Source organism: Cygnus atratus, chromosome 15 (assembly GCF_013377495.2).
Source record: "Cygnus atratus isolate AKBS03 ecotype Queensland, Australia chromosome 15, CAtr_DNAZoo_HiC_assembly, whole genome shotgun sequence".
Taxonomy (NCBI): Eukaryota; Metazoa; Chordata; class Aves; order Anseriformes; family Anatidae; genus Cygnus; species Cygnus atratus.
Window position 1 is genome coordinate 15057767 of NC_066376.1, and position 18239 is coordinate 15076005.

General features: G+C 34.5%; 1 protein-coding gene across 4 annotated transcripts in view; it reads right to left on the bottom strand.

Annotated features, from left to right (window-relative positions):
- RBFOX1 (RNA binding fox-1 homolog 1) overlaps positions 1-18239 on the bottom strand; it is an 869105-nt gene that overhangs the window by 203367 nt on the left and 647499 nt on the right. The window contains exon 4 of one of the 4 annotated variants that reach the window (XM_050713748.1): positions 8448-8478. The exons of the other annotated variants lie outside the window; for them this stretch is intronic. Coding sequence (XP_050569705.1) covers positions 8448-8478 — 31 coding nt within the window. The remainder of the gene's footprint in view (positions 1-8447; positions 8479-18239) is intronic. 4 annotated transcript variants of the gene reach the window in all.

Here is an 18239-nt window from a genome sequence, read left to right on the forward strand (position 1 = left end):
TTTAAAAGATTAATTGGTCATATTTCACTTATTACTAAAGTACACTAATTACAAAAATAAACAAAGCAGACTTCAAAGGCCTGGCTATCAAGCAGTGTTATGGCTGTGGAAGAGAGATGGCCTGACAGGCAGTAGCTTAGAGCAACATATGAAGAGACTATATACATCTCTACAGTTCTGTATTTAGTACCTTTAAAAAAAAATGAAAAAAAAAATCAGAAATAGTTCTGAAAGGCATTTTTGTGCTTATGGCTTAATGATACCAGAAGCTCAGCAGCTTCTATATTGTATGATTTATCTCATTTTTAAAGTTTAAAATTTGCCACGTAGAAAAGGGAACACAAACATACATCAGAACAAAGTTTATTCATCTGACTTGCATTTCCCTAATGAGAAGACAAGTGTTATTACTTGGCTTGCTTATGGAAATGTATGGGGTACATTTTGCATGCATATTCATATTAAAAATATGATAGCACAATGCAGGCAAAATGTAAATACTGAATGATAACAGAGTTCCTCTTCATCAAAAGCCTCCTGCAAAATGGGATCCATAACAGAATTCAGTTACAGCTTGGATTTCTTCATGATCAGGCCAATGCTTCCAAGGATTTGACACAAGAATTTTTGGCTTGAGCACCTTCTATCAGTGATGTGTTTTTTTTTTTTTCCTATATAGCTGGCAGCTTCATACAAGAACACAGCAGTATGGGAAATGAAAAACAAAGAACAGTGATTTTGGAGTGACCTACTGTTACTGTTCTATCCACTTTTGCCAGGCAAGCGGAAAGAGACATAAGCACACCAATGGAATTTGTTCATACTTTGCACTTCTCTGAAATAAACAAAAGCATTGAAAATATCATTCTGACACAGAGCTAAGCCATCTTGGTTGTTTTTAAGAGAAGATGTGTGCTTGAAAATGTACCTACAAAATCCATGATACACTTCTAACAAATTCCAGAACCTATGACACTGTGCCTATGTTTTATGACATCAGTATATCAAGATGCATTTATCTAGCTAAAAGTGTCTACTATGTATAAACCAATCTCCCAACAATCTAAAAGCAGAAAATTTTGTGCAATTTTGTTTGTTCTTGTCCTACAGGATCAAATCAGACAGGCAACTGTGATTGCAGGTGACAATTTTGATGTTTCTGTCACTCTCACCAGGATGAACAGACGAAGTCAGAGCCAACACTTAGCTACTATGTGTTTTCCTACATTTTTAGCACTCTACTTCAATTTGTTAATGCATGTTAAGATATAACCTGCTCATATTATATCCTGTAAAATACATAAGTAAAAAACAAACAAAAAACACTTTATCATCAACAAAATTAACCCCAACAATTGAAAGGCGATAAAGAAATTGTAAGGATAAACAGAGATTGTTAGATAAACCTTGAAATAACTACAGATGCCACCTCTTTTGTACCTTACTCCTCAATCAATCTCCTGAACTAAGGAGATGTGCTTGTTAGCTGCCACCTTTGTGTTTCTGCACTTGAACTAGCAATTGTAACTTGATGGTAACCTTATTTACAGTGCCTGTAACACAAACGTAGCTTTAACACCTACCTCACTGGTAGGCTCCATAAAGTCAAGAAATTGCAGTTGAAACACTATGCAGTATATATGCATTGTACTTGATGCATGCTGTGAATCCTAGAAAAGGACACTTAATTCACTGACATCAAAAAGCAAACCCAAGTCAACTTGCTGTTGGACATTTTGAGACTGTATGTCACTAAAGAGGTCTTTTAATCCATTATTATAGTTTCTTTAAAACTAATGAATTAAAAAATTGAGGAACTCTGGCAATGAAGAATACAATGCTAAGTATTTTAAATATTTAAAATAAAATTCATACATGCTAAGGAATGTAGACTTCAGGGTGAATATTCTGCATCATACCAATAAAATACATGCCAACTAATGCTTGATATGTTTTACAGGTGCGTCAAAATAAAATACACATTTTATGAATTTTTTACTCAGGCACATCTTATTCTTCATTGTCATTGATACTTGGAAAAGTTACTTTCCTTATCACCTTCTCATTGATGCTGTTCTCACTTGTAAACATATTGCATCATCACCTCTGAAGTACTACATCAGTTACCTGCCGCCAGGATTGCAATTTAAATAATGCAAAGAGAAAATAGGGTCTACTTGCTTATTGATGCAGAGTGAAAATTGTCAGCAATGTTAGTTAGGGTTACATGCACACAATGATAAAGATGAGACCTGTTTGTTTCATTATTTTGTTTTCATCTTTCAGTATTCTGTTTCACACTGTTTTCTATTTTTAAAAATTCTCATTGCAATGTTTTAATAGGAACACCAAACAACATTAAAATAGCACTAGAAGCTGAACACTGTTATTAGATAAAACCGTCTCTAATGCATTAGGAGGTGTTGAGTTAATAGGAAAACAGCTTTGATTCACTAGCCCCTGTCTAACACGCTACTACAACAGAAGTAAAAAGGCAGTAGGCAACTCCCCTCTAATCACCTCCTGTTAGCTGCAACTATAGGCAAATTGCTAGTGAGGATTAAGTGGAGAGACTATCACAGGATCAGTGTCAAGCAGAAAAAAGACTCAATTTGTGAGCAATCATGACTCCCTAATCACTTCCCTAAGAGCTTTAGGAATTACTAACAGTAGTCTTTAGAACTGTGGACACATCATAAATACCGACCTATAGAAATAAGGAAGCTCTTTTTATCACGAGATGTGATTGTGATAGATGGATAGAACAGTTAAGTACATAAATAATAATGCAATTGAAGGCTGAAAAATAATAAATAATTCATCCTCACAAATGCTGTACATTCTTGAGATTACCAAGATTTAGATACATGTGTCTCAACACTGAATTCAAACTGAGATAAGCTAAGACTTGCATGGTTTGGAGGCAGACTTACAGACAAATCTGTCATCGTTACAATATGGTGAAAGTGCCCATACTACAGCAATACTGTTCCACATGAGCGCTGCGAGAGATCCTACCAATTACATATTTTCAAGCAGTTGTTACAGATTAATTTCCTGTCAATTACTTTATTTCCAGTTATTTTTATAGATTGATTTTCTTCTAGAAAGCTCAAAAGTCATAACAGTATCTGTAAGTGTTCTGTTTCATTTTAAAAAATAGTTTAAAATACTAACAAAAGGAAAAAGGCAAATATAGAAAAAATCTTACTGATACTAATTTTGGCTTCAAGTTTTTATGTATTGTAACACTACATTAGATTACAAAATTCAATAAAGACTACATGCACTAGCTTCATAACGCCTGACAAATCTATAATTGCTGTGGTGAAAATTCAACATGCTCAATAAATGATACCAGTTTAGCATTTTAGAGATCACAAAGTTTTATTCTTCCTTTGTAGTCTGAGTTTGCAAGACCATTGGCTCAACTGCTCAATCAAAAAATTACATTTCCCTCTATTCTTTAACATGACCTAATTTTCTGGTATCAAAAGGAACAAAATTAATATTCAGCCATTCTTAAAAAAAAAAAAAAGACTATTTTAGCATAAGGCATTTTTCAAAGCTACTATTACAGTAGCTAATTGTCAAAAAATAAGGCATTAGTTGACACAGACATGTCAGGCTATTACTCAGCAACAACAGATGAAAAGATAAAATATCACATACAAGTATCTGAGTGGGACTGGACTCGGAATATTTCTTTTCATGTTTAAATGTTTCAGCATTATATGGGAGTAATTCTGTTATAAAATCAAAAGTAGAACATATATTTAAAAATAAAAGGCATTATCACCAATAGTGGTTTAAGAATAATAAGCCACAACAGTTTCAATGTTTTTATTTCACTAAATATCAGTGTTCATGCATATCAAAACTTGGGATCACTAACATTAATGGAATAAAAAACAATTAAGGCCCAGTAATCAATGACAATTTCTTCTACTACCGTACTGATAACTTACAGGTTTTAACAATAAATAGCCAAAATAAAAAGCACTGCTCACAGGTTTTCCATGCATCTCAAACCTGAGCTGGAAACTGTATTTTTGTAACAACATTGTAAACTACCCTCCAGGAACTAAATAGGTCCTTCCGCGGTAAGGTAAGAATTCCCAATAGGCACCCATCAAAAATTAAGAATGATGATGTGTGTGCCACTTAAGACCTCATATGGAATACTAAACATAATAAAATACATTGAATTCTGACACGGCATTATATTAGCTTGTTTACAGTATATATTTTTAAAGAGTGACATGAAAAAGTACATAAAATTTATAAAATATTCCCTTTCAGCTAAATGCTTGAAGATGTATGTTCGGAATGTCTGCATGTACACTGCTTTTGTTATTAGGTAGGAAATCTTTTGTCTCTCTTGTAACAATGCTTTTAAATCACAAGAGAAAAATAAGAAAACATAAATTCAGGAAAAAAAAAAAGAAAACCAATTCTTATATGTATATTATAAGAATACCCAAAAGCTATACTGTATTCCTTGTTTTCTCATCACTTGACAAGTACAGCACAAATTAGAAAAAAAGTAGATCACCCCATCCTGTCTCCACTAAAAAGACACAAATCCAGCTTTCTTGTTGCATTACCTTGTCTGCTCCTTTCACAGAAGTACCAATTGCGTGTATACATACACATGTAAATGTATACTTATGTTTATGAAAATTACTTGGTACTAATTAACCACTTAATTAAGAAGTATATATATGCTGCAATATGTTTCAAGACAGGAAATTCTTGGGTATCTCATTGTATTATACTGTGAATTAACAACAGCAAATTTCTTAATCCTGCCATGTTAATTTGAAATAAAAAAAAAATGCATTGCACAGTATTATAACATGCTACCTTCATAAAACCAATCAAATCTAGACATCTGAAATCCAAATGGAACTCCCACATCACATATTTCCTTTATATAGACTGGACACATGACCTGGTCAGCGAATCAAAAGCGAGAACCACAAGGTATCACATGCATGCGTAAACATCATTAGCTCCCATTGCATCAAATTTCGGCTCCAATGTCCTCAGCTGGCATGAAACTCCCCCACTAAAAATATTACTGATCTATTAACAGTAGTTTTATCATATTTATTCCATGAAAATCATAAAACTTAATGATATATTTGTGATTGCAATACAAAAACTGTTTACAGTCTAATGAGTCTTGTAAAAGCCTTGTGTAAGGAAAAAGGAAAAAAACACGAGCATCACCAAAAAAAAAAAAGAAAAAGTAGCTTGTCCAATTATCTATTACTAACTCTCATTTCCGATCAATTTGCACCCTCTCTATGCAATCAAGGGCCAATTTTAATTAGTTTGAATAATAAGAAACAATGTTTATCTGCCCATGCAGTGCAGTACCCTCTAGAACTAGCAGACAGACACTGCAACACATTTTTTGCCTCCTAGGTCAGCATTAGCTATAGTTTTAGCAGTTGTAGCTAAAGGCAACTATACTTGTAATCAAGCATCACAGGGATGTTTTTGCTTTCTCTCCTTTTTTATTTTTTTATTTTTATTTTTTCCTCTTGTTGCTGCTTCCTGGCTGAATCCCCTGTTTTAATATACAAACTCACCCCACTGTGAAGTAAGCCCTTGCAGGGTTGGATAGCCACGAGAATGTTAGTGGCTAGTGGTTAGCTCCATGGGGAAAAAAAAAAAAAAAGAGGAAAAAAAGAAATAGAAAAGCTTTTTTTAAAAAGGCAAAGCATCAGGGGTATGCGTAAGAGAAGGGAAAAGGGATGGAAAATTAATAATCCAACAGGCAGACTCCCTCAGTGTTATTAATCATGCTATTTCTCACAAGCCAGAGAGCTGAGATTTGCACATGGGAGGGGAACGTACACTATTGGCCAACGAGCTCATTCCTATACATCTCAGCCAATCCTTTTTTTTTTTTTTTTTATCCTCCCCTCTTTTCTCCACCCTCCTCCCCCCCTCCCCCCGCCCCCCCAACCCTCGCCTTAAGGTACAAATATATCTGAGAAGCAGTTACAAAACCCTCGAAGATGAAAAATCATGCTCCCAGGCTAGGCAATGCTTGGTCCAGTTAATGCACTATAAACTTTATTTGAGCTGACTTCTCATTTGATCCCCTTGTGACAGGGTCAGTGAACGGCAAGCAATTCCATCCCAAATCATGCCATAATCGAATTGCTGCCTATTTCCCGAACCTATAATGAAAAAGGCAACCGAAATAATGCAGGTAATGTTGGCAGCCTCCCCTTGCTGTCGTACATTATTACTGCTGATTGCTTGCCTCCATTTCCCCTGTACTCTAACAATGAATATATTTCACAGCTCACTTGCTTTACTGTGTGGGTGGTATGGCATAGACACCTACATGATATGAAAGAAAATCTAAAACAATAGGGTTTTGTTTCTGTGCACAGCACCTAACAGGCTGCTGGTAGGAAAGGCAATTTTGTCAAACTGCTACAGGAAAAAAAACAGAAGACTAGTGAGGCTTAAACAAGACTTTGGGCAAAACCGCTACCAACTTCTCTTTATCTATTTAACCCCAGCTTCACCTGATCGTCTACAGAATAATTCAAGCAGTTATTGGCAGTCCTCAAATAAATTAAATTACACAGCTGTTTCTAAAAGATTATTTTAAAGTCAAGGTTTCCTAGAAAAAAAAATATATATACAAGAAAACACAACACTTTTCGATAGAAAGTATTTCATTACCAATGCACACATCCTGCAAAATACATATATTAACAGCCTGAAACATATGCTGAGAACTAGCTCCATTAGAAACAGGAGAATCTCTACCAATTCACTGATTTATTACAACTACTGAAGCAAAATATGCAATTCCTGTTCTCACTTCTACCCACCCTGTAATGTGAACAGGGCATGTGCCAGAGGAAGAACTGCACGATTCAGATTATAGCCAGTCTGCTTACTGCTCCTGTCCACTAGCAGCCTAGAGCATAACTCCCTCTTGAAAATACAACATAGAACTGTGTAAAGCAGGTAATAATCACGAGGTAATTATGTTTTCAAATGACATAAATTAACTGCAATTGTGAGGAATATTCCCTTTGATCTGCTTGATGGCATAAACCTGACCGTTTATATAACCCTTTACTTTGAATCTTACTTTAGAAGAGTTTGAAGCATGAAGCACAGCAAGAGAAGTCTTATGTAATGAACAAAAACTATATTTAATAAGGACAAAGCAATATTCAAGTGCATTTACCTTAAAAAGTGCCTGCAATGAAAGCCAATGTGTGTAACTGAGCTACATCAGCATCCTATGCAAAACCCAAAAAAGTGACAGCTTTGAACTTTTGTAAAAGGCTAGGTTCAAACCCAAACTGCCAGCTAATCCATCACTGATACCAGGGCAAAGCATAAACCAGTCCAGATGTGAAACTCAGACCACCTTTTATTCTGACACACAGAAACATTTCAGTGCAAACACATTAATTTTATCTTAAATCAGCATGAAATGTTTGGATCAAATTACTTATCATACCAACATAAAGAGGAGAAAAAATTAAAAATATCACAGATGGAACACAATGAAAATTCAAACAATATCTGAAATTATATAAAGTAAGTTTCTATTACATTAGCACCTTCGATAATATTTACAAGACTGAACATTATGGTTTATAGCAGTAGACTTAAAAAAGCAGAGATTTCCAAAAGAAAGTGACTTTCAAAACACATATTTTAATTTTATCTGGATTATAATTGTTAATGAAAGATGTTTTCATTAATTGGCCAGTACCCTCATTTCATTACCTCAGACAAGAGAAACAGGGACTGTAAGTAGGCATTGTAATTTTAAAGTAATGCAATCCCTCATAAGACTAGAATACAATATGAATACTTCACTATCTGAATGACTCTAATTTTTCACTTACTGCTCAGGCAGAACTGATTGCAGACATCATTTTATTTATTTATTTTCAGATGCATGGGTTCAAAAGTGCATGCCAACATATGGACATAGAGTAATTCTTTAAAAACTCAGCACTGGAGGCTATGAAGAGCAGATCTTATACAGAAAAAAAGATCAATATAAAGAAAAAATTGTTCTAGATGTAATTGAAGTCATACATTTTTACACGACTTCTGCTATACACCCAATTACTGCTATTTATCAAACAGCAGACAACGTTGAACCTGGCAGCATAAAAAACAAATTTTACTAAGTCAGGGGAAAAAAAAAGAAAAAAATCATCAGAAAGGGAAGGAAAAAAGATACAAATAATAAATAATTCAATATTCCTGAGGAAAGCTCTTGCAGAAAAGGCCTGACTGATTCAAACATCAGACGTGAGGCTGACAAGAGATATATCGATTTAGACAATTCTATCATTATTATTCCAGCCTGAGTCCTTCAGAAAAGCTGTTCTTTTTGCCCCTGTTTTTATTGCTGTAACTAACAACCTTTTCTCTTATACCTTCCTCTCTTTGAACTTGAGCTCGTTACAACTTTAATCTCAGTCTGGGGAAAAAAAAAATAGAAATCCTAGTCTCATTTAGTTGAAATGTAAGCTCGGTTTTCTTAAGACACAACAGTGGAAAATATTTGCTTTATATACATGTGACTTTAGGGCTTCCTTAAATTAGGTCAAGTGCTTCTTGAAGTTTCTAATTATAAGAACAGGCCTTTGACTCAGGATTAAATACAAGCAAGACAGCACTGTTTACCTCCAATTTCACTTTGCTAGACGCATACCCTTTACCAAATTTATTACTGACTGCTTCTAAGCTTACATTACGTATGTGGATATACTATAGCAAAATTAACTTAGTTTTTTAGTTTGTTTTGCCTACCTAAACAGGACTATACCACTGTAGATGTTGCCTAAAAAAATCCTTGCGGGTCAATGCAAATCACTAATATGAAGCCATATAATTACTGAAAGAAAGCATTCCTCCATTACACATTCTGTGAGCAGAAGTATTTCTTCGCTGTTCGATGTGTTAATTACAAGCAGATAGGATATGCCACAGAAAATTAACAGTCTCGCAAAGACATCAGAGGTAAACACACAAAACAGGAGCTGCTTAAGGGTCAGGAGAGCAAGTCAATTTTGAAGAAAGATAAAAGAACTGTCATGTATATGATTGCCTATGAAAGAGAAGAGGGCAATCCTGCCTTGTTATCATCAGTTAATTAGGCACTACAGTCAGGCATGCATACACTGCAACACATTTGCCATGGTAATCAAATGTATTATTCAAATGTGAAACAAAACAAAAGCAACTGCAATTCTGACAAGGAAGAATACAATCTCCCCACACAAAGGTGCTGAATTAACTTTATACGAGAGTTAAAAGAAAGCTCAGGAATATGTTATATTAACTTGTTCCAACAGCACATCCCTTAAATTCAGACTTAAATTCCACTTCTAAAGCAAATACTCTTTTTCAAACTTGATTCACATGCAATGTGATGACCTTTGCAAGCAACAATGAGGGTAATAAAAAATAGTTGATACTGCAGTAGGATCTCGTTATGTCTTTAATACAAGTATTGCTTGGTGAGACTAATAGCATGCTCTGCCTAGGGTGCATTTATCTCTCTAGTCAAAAAGAAAAAGGAAAATAAAGCAATACAAAACATTTTCCCCATCCTGAGCTATAAGTGCAAGAAAAGAAAAAAATACTATTAACTCATCTGCAAATGATGTGATGACACTGTGATAAGAAGCCTTCTGGTCTCACTAAGGCTTTACACTCTATATTACTCTATACAACTAGCTTTTTTTTTTTTTTAATCCTCTGATACAAAATGGATGCTTTTGGTCTCCTTTTTATTAGACTGAACAAAGAATATCCAATACTTTGTTCAGCACCAAAATTAGGATAACAGCCAGGGAATGATAGGAAGCTAATGCTTTCCAATTTCTTAGTATTAAACTTCTACATTACGTAATTCTCAATTCTTCTATGTTTCCTTTACACAAGTAAAGATCAGCAAGAAAAATCCCACTGGACTTCTTCCAATTTAGCTAAACTCTATCTCCCTAAGGTGGTGACTCTTCATATAAAATGCATGCTCCCTGCTATGAATAAGAAAAGGTAGAGCAGGGTAGACCTCCTCATTCAAGTTTATAGAAACGTAAGAGTTGAGAGAGGGGAATGCCAATTAATTGATGCTGTTCCCTGTCTGACTGAATAAGACGGGGAATGACCTGAGAACAGCAGACACAATGAGACATACACACTCTAACATCTCTTCTCCCCATGCGCGTGGGGTCTCGGAATTATCATTGCACGTCAAGGCTCCCAGGTCTTCCAGAACAAATGTGGCAAAGGAGCACCTGAAATTGTGGTAATTTCCCCCAGCTTTATAATCCCCTACCTCCTCTTTCTCACAGCATGGAAGCAAACAACCAAGGATAGGGACTATTCAAACCAGCACAACCACTACTGCCTCTAATCTGTCAAAGTTACAATCTCATAAACCTGGACTAAAAAGCAGACAGTAGGATGTCTTGGGTGCTTTTGCAAGACTAGAATTTATACTTTATACTTTCCATAATAATTTATATTATAGTAATTTATATAATAATTCATATTATATGATCTTATACTATAATAATTTACACTTTCTTGTGCCCGTGTTGCAGAATCCTCTCCAGTTCTTCAGATAAGTTTCAGCTTCCTATACCTGCATGATAACTACTGCCTTCTTGTGTTTTGCCATAAAACATTCAAAATACATTAAAGAAAATGTTTTTGTTGGGTGTGCAGGTACTGACCAGCTTCATTGATTAAATTATTCTACAAATAGCAATAAAAAGTAATAAAAATACTAAATGATGTGGCAGGGAACTATCTATTATGTTATTATTTTGAAGACAGCTGCCATCAAAAGATATATATCCATAGTATCCACAATATTCTCTAAGTTTGACCATCTCAATCCAATACTAAAGGAGAGAACAACAGGATACAGAAGTGTCTATTCTGATCACATTAAACAAACATGGATAACTATGAAAACTTTGTACATCTGCAATCTCAACGTTTTCAACGTCCTGGCATACATACAGTAACCTGGGAGAAAGAAGTAATATTTGTTTCTTTGGCACGGAGATTTTCTGTTAGTCACTCTGTCACTTCCCATTTCAGTTAACAAAATGTTGAATGCAGCTCAACCTTGGACAAATATTACAGCTCTGCAGAGTAAAAAATGGGAGGAATTGCTTCAGAGTAAAGATTTAACACAAAAACAGATCTGCAAGAAATTCCTCAAACTTTAGACATATGTTGTGGTGAGAAAACATAACATTATATATGCCTTATTTTTCTATTATTGTTTCAGAAATGCCTAGAATTTAATTTTTATCCAAAAAGCATAATATCAAAGAAAATACAAATGAAACAAAACAAAATTAACTTGAGACAATTCAGCTTTCTTGTGTTGAAAACAAATGAGCTTCACTATTTTTCCTTCTAAATCAATGAAAATACTTACTCTGACAACAGATAGAAGACAACTACTAAATTAGTTAAACATTCATCTTGCTAATACAACAAGCATGTTTGCACAATCTAGGAACGTACATCTTCAGGTCAACACACAAAACATCTGGATAGATGAGTGGTGTGGGTACATACCAAAAAGTTAATATTCTGCAAAATTAACTCAATTTATTCCTCTTTATATTTTACTGTATTTACAACTGTCTGACTCGTTTAGCTGGAATTTAAATTGATAATAAAGTAATTAATTACCCTCTGAGATTCACAGTTCACTGTATTTGTTACCCATTTTGCATCCAAACTGCCTACTGTTTCAGATACTATCACTGAAACCTCTGGGACCTCTGTCAAGGATTAATAACCGCATACTCATTCTAGAAAAGCACATATATCTATTTGATATGTACAGAGAGAAATGGCTACATAAGGAAGACCAGTGGCATTCCTGTCACTCTAAAATTGTATAGAATATGTGAAATAAACCAAAAATATTTTGCCTTTCATACTATTCTACCTGGACAAAAATTAAAATAAATTGAAATAGAGAAGTCTTTCACTTTTCATCCTATAATGCAGCTTTTGCCACACACACAGGCTTCTCAGAGTTTTGGTTTTTTTTTTGTATCCACCTGAACTTTTTCTGATTTCTGCTGCTATCTGAAAATACCTTACGCTACACAAAAAGTACCGAAAATGTACAATTCCCTCATTAACACACATCTGTCTCATAATTTGAACACAAACAGCCTTTTTAATTTGTTTACGATTCAGTTCTTTCACAGCTTTCAACCTCACTTTACTTTGCAGGTTTTGAGATAGGAGCACATCCTGCTCTTCCACTGAGCTACAGAGGCTCTGCCCTTCATGCAGATGCTCCAAACAGCAACAGGATTCCTCCAGTGGGGATCTGACTGTAGGACTGTGCATCACTGCCTGCCTGGGGTTACCTATGTTATCAGATAAAACCAAAATAATGCCTGCCTTTTCTCTGAATATGGAATTATTTGAAAGACAAATATGAAATATGGAACTTAAGTACATTATTTCTTCTCCCCTAAAGTAATATTTACACCTATTAATTTCAGATGAAGAGGTGACAAGTTTCTTTTTTTCCCCTTAGTTGAAAGTAAGAGTTTAGTATGCCTTTTCGTAAGGTATTCAAAATATTTAACAAAAACAAACCAGCTATTTACTACCCTAACTTTGCAATCATGTTTTTTTTAAAAACTCATCATGAATTTTAAAAGCAGTGTACATAAACTTTTCTATCAGATAAAAATCTGTCAAAAATGAGAGTTATTTTAAACTTTTTTTCCTTTTTTTTTTTTTTTAACTGGTATGGAAATAACTTTTTAAATCTTCCTTTCCACACACATGAGAAAATGTCTCTTAAGAAACAGAACTCATTTATCAATCAGGTAAAAACAGGTAAAAAACAGGTAAAAACAGGTTAAACTTCCATACCTACATGATTCACAAATTCCCATTAAATCTCTGCAGCAAATCTTTATATGTTAAAGCTAATTTTTTCCTTTTTTGATTACATGGCAGTTTAAAAGTTCAAATAGTGTACATCTCCTTTCAGATTCTCAAAGTTGTAATATTTCTTATTGATGCACAACATAAAAACTGATTTTCAAGGATAAGGGTCAAAATGGCACCATAATATATTTTTATCAACTCAATTTAATATTTCAGATCAACTCAATTTAGTATTTCAGCCTCTTAATTTTAAGACATTGAAGTTTTATCATTTTTTTCCACACTTTAATTTGTTTGATTATTAGGCAAATACCATATCAAAGCAGTGAGACTAAAGATAAATTTCACACTCTTAAGTTTCAATAAGGAATGCCCACCAGCAAGAAACTGAATACAATACAACCTTGAATTTCTCAGGCTCCTTTTAGTCCTAAAGGGAGCAGGTAGGTGGTGCTTAGAAAAATACGTATGTCTGGGAAGACTAAGTGCATTATGAGAAGCTTTCATTTCACATGACTATTATTTCCTGATTAAAGTAGTTTCACATGATTATTTCTTTTTTACATCAGCAGGAAAAAAAACAACACTTTGGGATTTCAATCTCCCTGAACGTGTAAAATAAACTAAACATGCAGTACTGTGCATTATCTTTCAATGGGATTTTGCTTCAAATGGTATGGCTATGATTATAGCTTCTTCTCTTTTACATTTGGAACATTTTCCCCCTCTCATACCAATAAAATAAATTAAAAAAAAAAAGTTATCCTCAATCCACTAAAATAAATACTTCTGTTAGATTCTGTTGCTTCAACAATGAATAAAGCAACCATGCAGGTTTATAATATCAATTCACAGGACTCTTTCTGCTTCAGTGAACTGTTACTGAAAGGTTCAGAACAAAGCTACAGGCAGATCGGACAAAGCTGCTGTAACAGGATTTACATTATATTCAGACTGATAAGACCACGTCAGAGAACTGCTCGATCTTCAGTACCTTTGATTAGAATAGCACAAGGACTGTGAGTATTTTGGCTATGAGCACCTGATCACAGCATCTGTATTACAACCCACTGCCTTAAGTGTTGATCTAATCTTACAATGTTAAGATAATTTGTCTTTCCTCTTTTCCCTTTCCTCCCTCTCTGTCAAACGGATTTGGATGGCAATAAAATGGGAATGTAGGAAAGCTATAGCGATGCTGAGCACCATTATATACATGCTTTAAGAAACAAAGTACTCGTACATTAACATTTTTTGATATCTATATTTACAATAACTAAAACATTCTACATTCAAATAAGAAATTGGTACTTTTTGGTGGAGGGAGGGAGGCAGGATGAGAAAGATCACATCCGAAGGGAAGGCAAACATAATGCTCAGTAAATAATTAATTAAATACTGCCAGGTGAAGTCACTGCCATGGATTTCTTAGAAGCAAGGACTTTCTTTGTGCAGACTTAGTTACAGCCACATTTTTGCTTAAAGTAACTGCTACATTTCAATTCTTTCTTTCCTCTTCCCATCACCACACTTATCTTTTCAATCCACGCTGATTATGCCAGGCTAACCACAAAGAATCTTTTTATTTCATTTTTGCGGTTAAACATTCAATAAACATTCAAACAGAAACTATTTGTGCATGGCAATAAATTCAAGGCTTTAGTTATACAAAGCACAAAACAAAATAACATTTATAGAATTTAATGCTACCATGCGTGATTACTGCTTACTTGCTACAGGGCTAATCCCTAAAAGTTCACTGTTCAATGCAGTAGCTAAATGCAGCTAATTACAGCTAATAATTTTTTCTTGCATCCCCAACACTAGCAGATACTGGTTACACCTTTCCTGGCAACCGATACTGTACTGTCCATGATCCAGTCTTTTTTTTTTTTTTTACTTAAATCACAGTAATACTTGAGCAACAGTTCAAAAATTAGTATTGCAATTAAAATGCACATTGCTTTTCATGTCAAAAGCACAATGGCTAAACTCACCAGGGAGGCAGGATAGAAACTGCTCTGCGCCAAGACTCTGAATTGATTCCTGCTGCTATGAGTGCTGTTTGACTGAGCATTTTGCACTGCACTGTTGTGATCAGTCACAAGTTTGGGGCTCTTATTACCTCAAGCAAACCTTGGCTTTTGGAAACAAATTTTCTTCCTGGAAAAACCTGAAACAGAGCTGACTTGTGATATACAAAGCTCCTGACTCAGCAAGACAAAAAGCAAACAAAGGAAAGAAACATCTTGACAAAAGTTACCAAAAATAAAGCATCTATGGCAACCTTGGTTGTTGGAATGAAAAGGAAAATCAAATATATTAAAACTGTAGCAGTTTCAACACATTACAAGAAAAAAAAAAATAAATCACCCAAACAGAAAGGAGCAATGTAATAAAATACTTACATGGTTTTAACAATTATAGATTTTCTTCATTATTATTCACATACATCTTATAATGGAACTGCTTTGTGTCATAAGAAAAAGTGCATTTCTAAGAACATGAGTGATGTCACCGACAGATTTTTCATTCCCAATCTTTAGTTACTAAGAAAAGAAGTATGCTCCTAAATATGTGGGGGAAGATGTTCCTGTTGTTTCCTGTTTCTGAAATATCATTTAATGGCTGTTTTCATGACAGTGTGCACACATGTTCAAAGCAACTCGCACTTAAGCTATAAACTTTGCTTTGGCTGTATGTTCTTTGGCAGCACCTGGTGGAATTTGGATAAAACTACAATAATGCCATAAAAGAAAAGTTATTACAACTCCAGTGCTTTTTGTATGAAAACTTCTGATGTAGTAACTTCTTAAACTACTCAGGAAACAGGAATGTCAAGTTACCATGAAAGCAGGTCGTTTCTTATATTTTACAAAATATCAATGGGTATTTTTGTAGTATCAGATACAATCATATTGCGATAACTACAATGCCCAGCTTTTCTCCTGAAATTAGTAGTCAGCTTGTTTTTCACTATCCTAGTGGGGGGAAAAAACAGTAAACACAATTAAAAAAATACAATCCATATCACAATTAAACCTGGAATAAAATTAAGATTTTGTATTTACCATAAACTTAACTGTCACTCACAGCAATAGATCAAGTAAATTGACACCTGTACACAAAAAATATATTAAAAAACATTTTAAAAAGAAATTTTAGAGAAAGCATCTTCCCACATATTTTCCTTGCCTCTGTCAAGGACTGGTAAAATCTTTTCCATTTAATCATTAGTAGACAGAAATCATTCAAAACTAAACGCAGAACAAGTAGGTAATCAGATATTATTTGCTTTTGGTGCAGAGCCTCTAAATTATAATGTCCTATCAGAAAGTATTCACATGGGGGAAAGGGAATGGGACTTCTCAAAGTAATACTGTAGGAAGTATTTAGCATATTTTGAGATGATAGCTGTCAAATTAGTCTCATTTGAAATACTGTAATTAACGAAAGGGAGCCTAACATACTTATCACAGTTAGCCACTTGTATTCAAATCATGCTGTAGAGTTTTGAAGCCCAGAAACCTCTCCTTTTTTTTTTTCCTCATCCCCAAAGCACTAAAACCCAGCAACACTTACTCCAATAATAACCTTCAAAAAGCACTTGCTATTTATTTTCTTTTTATAGAGTAGAGGAATAAACTAACAAAGCAAAATTATCGACACAGATAAGATCATCTTTTACTGAAGACTTAACTTATTAAAATTTAAGTTAAAACAAAAGACAAGGTTAAGAAATACTTGTACTAATGGCCAACTATCACCATTTTTTCCCCATCTCTTACACTGAAAACAATATAAATTCTTAGATTTATAAGACACCATCTCTACATTATTTGGTTCTGAGATGTCAAACATTTTTGCCAAGCTGCATTCAGAAATGCATGAGACTACTTTAGGACCACAGATACTGAATTACCTTGCCAGCCATTGCTCACCATTCCAATCAATCTCCGATACATTCATTTTACAAACAACTTATACTGTATGCTGAAAGCTAATCCAAGATGAGATGTATGTCACTGGGTTGTCAAAAGGCCACTGGGATAGAGTATTTTGGTAAGCAGAGATATAACAACAAGCCATTTTACATTAGGTCCTAACCTTTAAATAACAAGACCACTAATTTTCTCCAACACCTTTCAGCTGAGGACTATGAAACTCTTTACAGACATTAAGAAACTGAACTTCACAAAACCCCTGACAGGTCTGATGAAACATATGTGCATCACTTGATCCACGCCTTAAATACAGCCACCTTTCAGGTGGAGCACAGGTGCACCACGACATTCTACACCTGTTTTGCTGGAAGGAAAAACATTCATCCTCTTTAAAATAAATAATAAATTACATTTCCATTGTCGTGGTATTTGACTATAATGTCTCTTAACCAAAAGTAGATGCGACCTCAGCTTCCTATCGTTAATAGAAATCTCATGTAAGTCTTGCATGTTTCTCTTCTGTTGTAAGGTTTGCAAAGCTACCATTAAGGCTAGATGCTTTAACGAATAGGCCAGATTAATTTCAGATTTGTGAGCTGGTACCGTGTCTCTTCAGAAAAAACTCTACATAGGTTTATGGTATGTATTCAGAATACAGTCCAATTTGCATGACTGCACGTTTCCACGTGCTTCCAATATTAGAAAAAGATACCTCTTTACATTCTGTAAACCAGGATCTTGCAAGTCTGAAATAGACTTTTCAATGAACAATTTTAGGCTTTGTTGTTGTTGTTCTTGATTCAACTACCTTAAGTTATTGTTGTTTTTTTCTCCCCCTCTAACTTTTCATTGGCATTATAACCTCTTTTTCTTTAACTAAACAAGAACAGTGCGATTTAGAGCATGTATGTATTTCATTTACCTTAGATCTTCAGTCAGGGAAAAAGGAGAAAGGTAGGAGACAAAAGGTCTAGCAACAGGGGTTCAAGATCCAATTTCTTTAAATGCTTTTACTTGAAGGGTCTAAAAGCCATGTTATAGTTTAATCTTCCCCAAACCATTCTGCTTCTGCTAGATTTAGCACTTTTGTCCCTTTGTATTCACAGACTTCACATAGCTTCTCCCAGGATGGCAGGCCAACATATTAGAAATAAAATGCAATTCTGGTATGTGACACTTCAATTTAGCTTCTTCAGTAGCAAAGATCATCAACCTCACTACTTTCTCCCATGACAGAAGATCACCTAAATATCACTTAACTGATGTGAGCTCTGTTGGTAATGCATACACTGTCACCCCACTACATTACCACCATGCTGCCTAGAACAA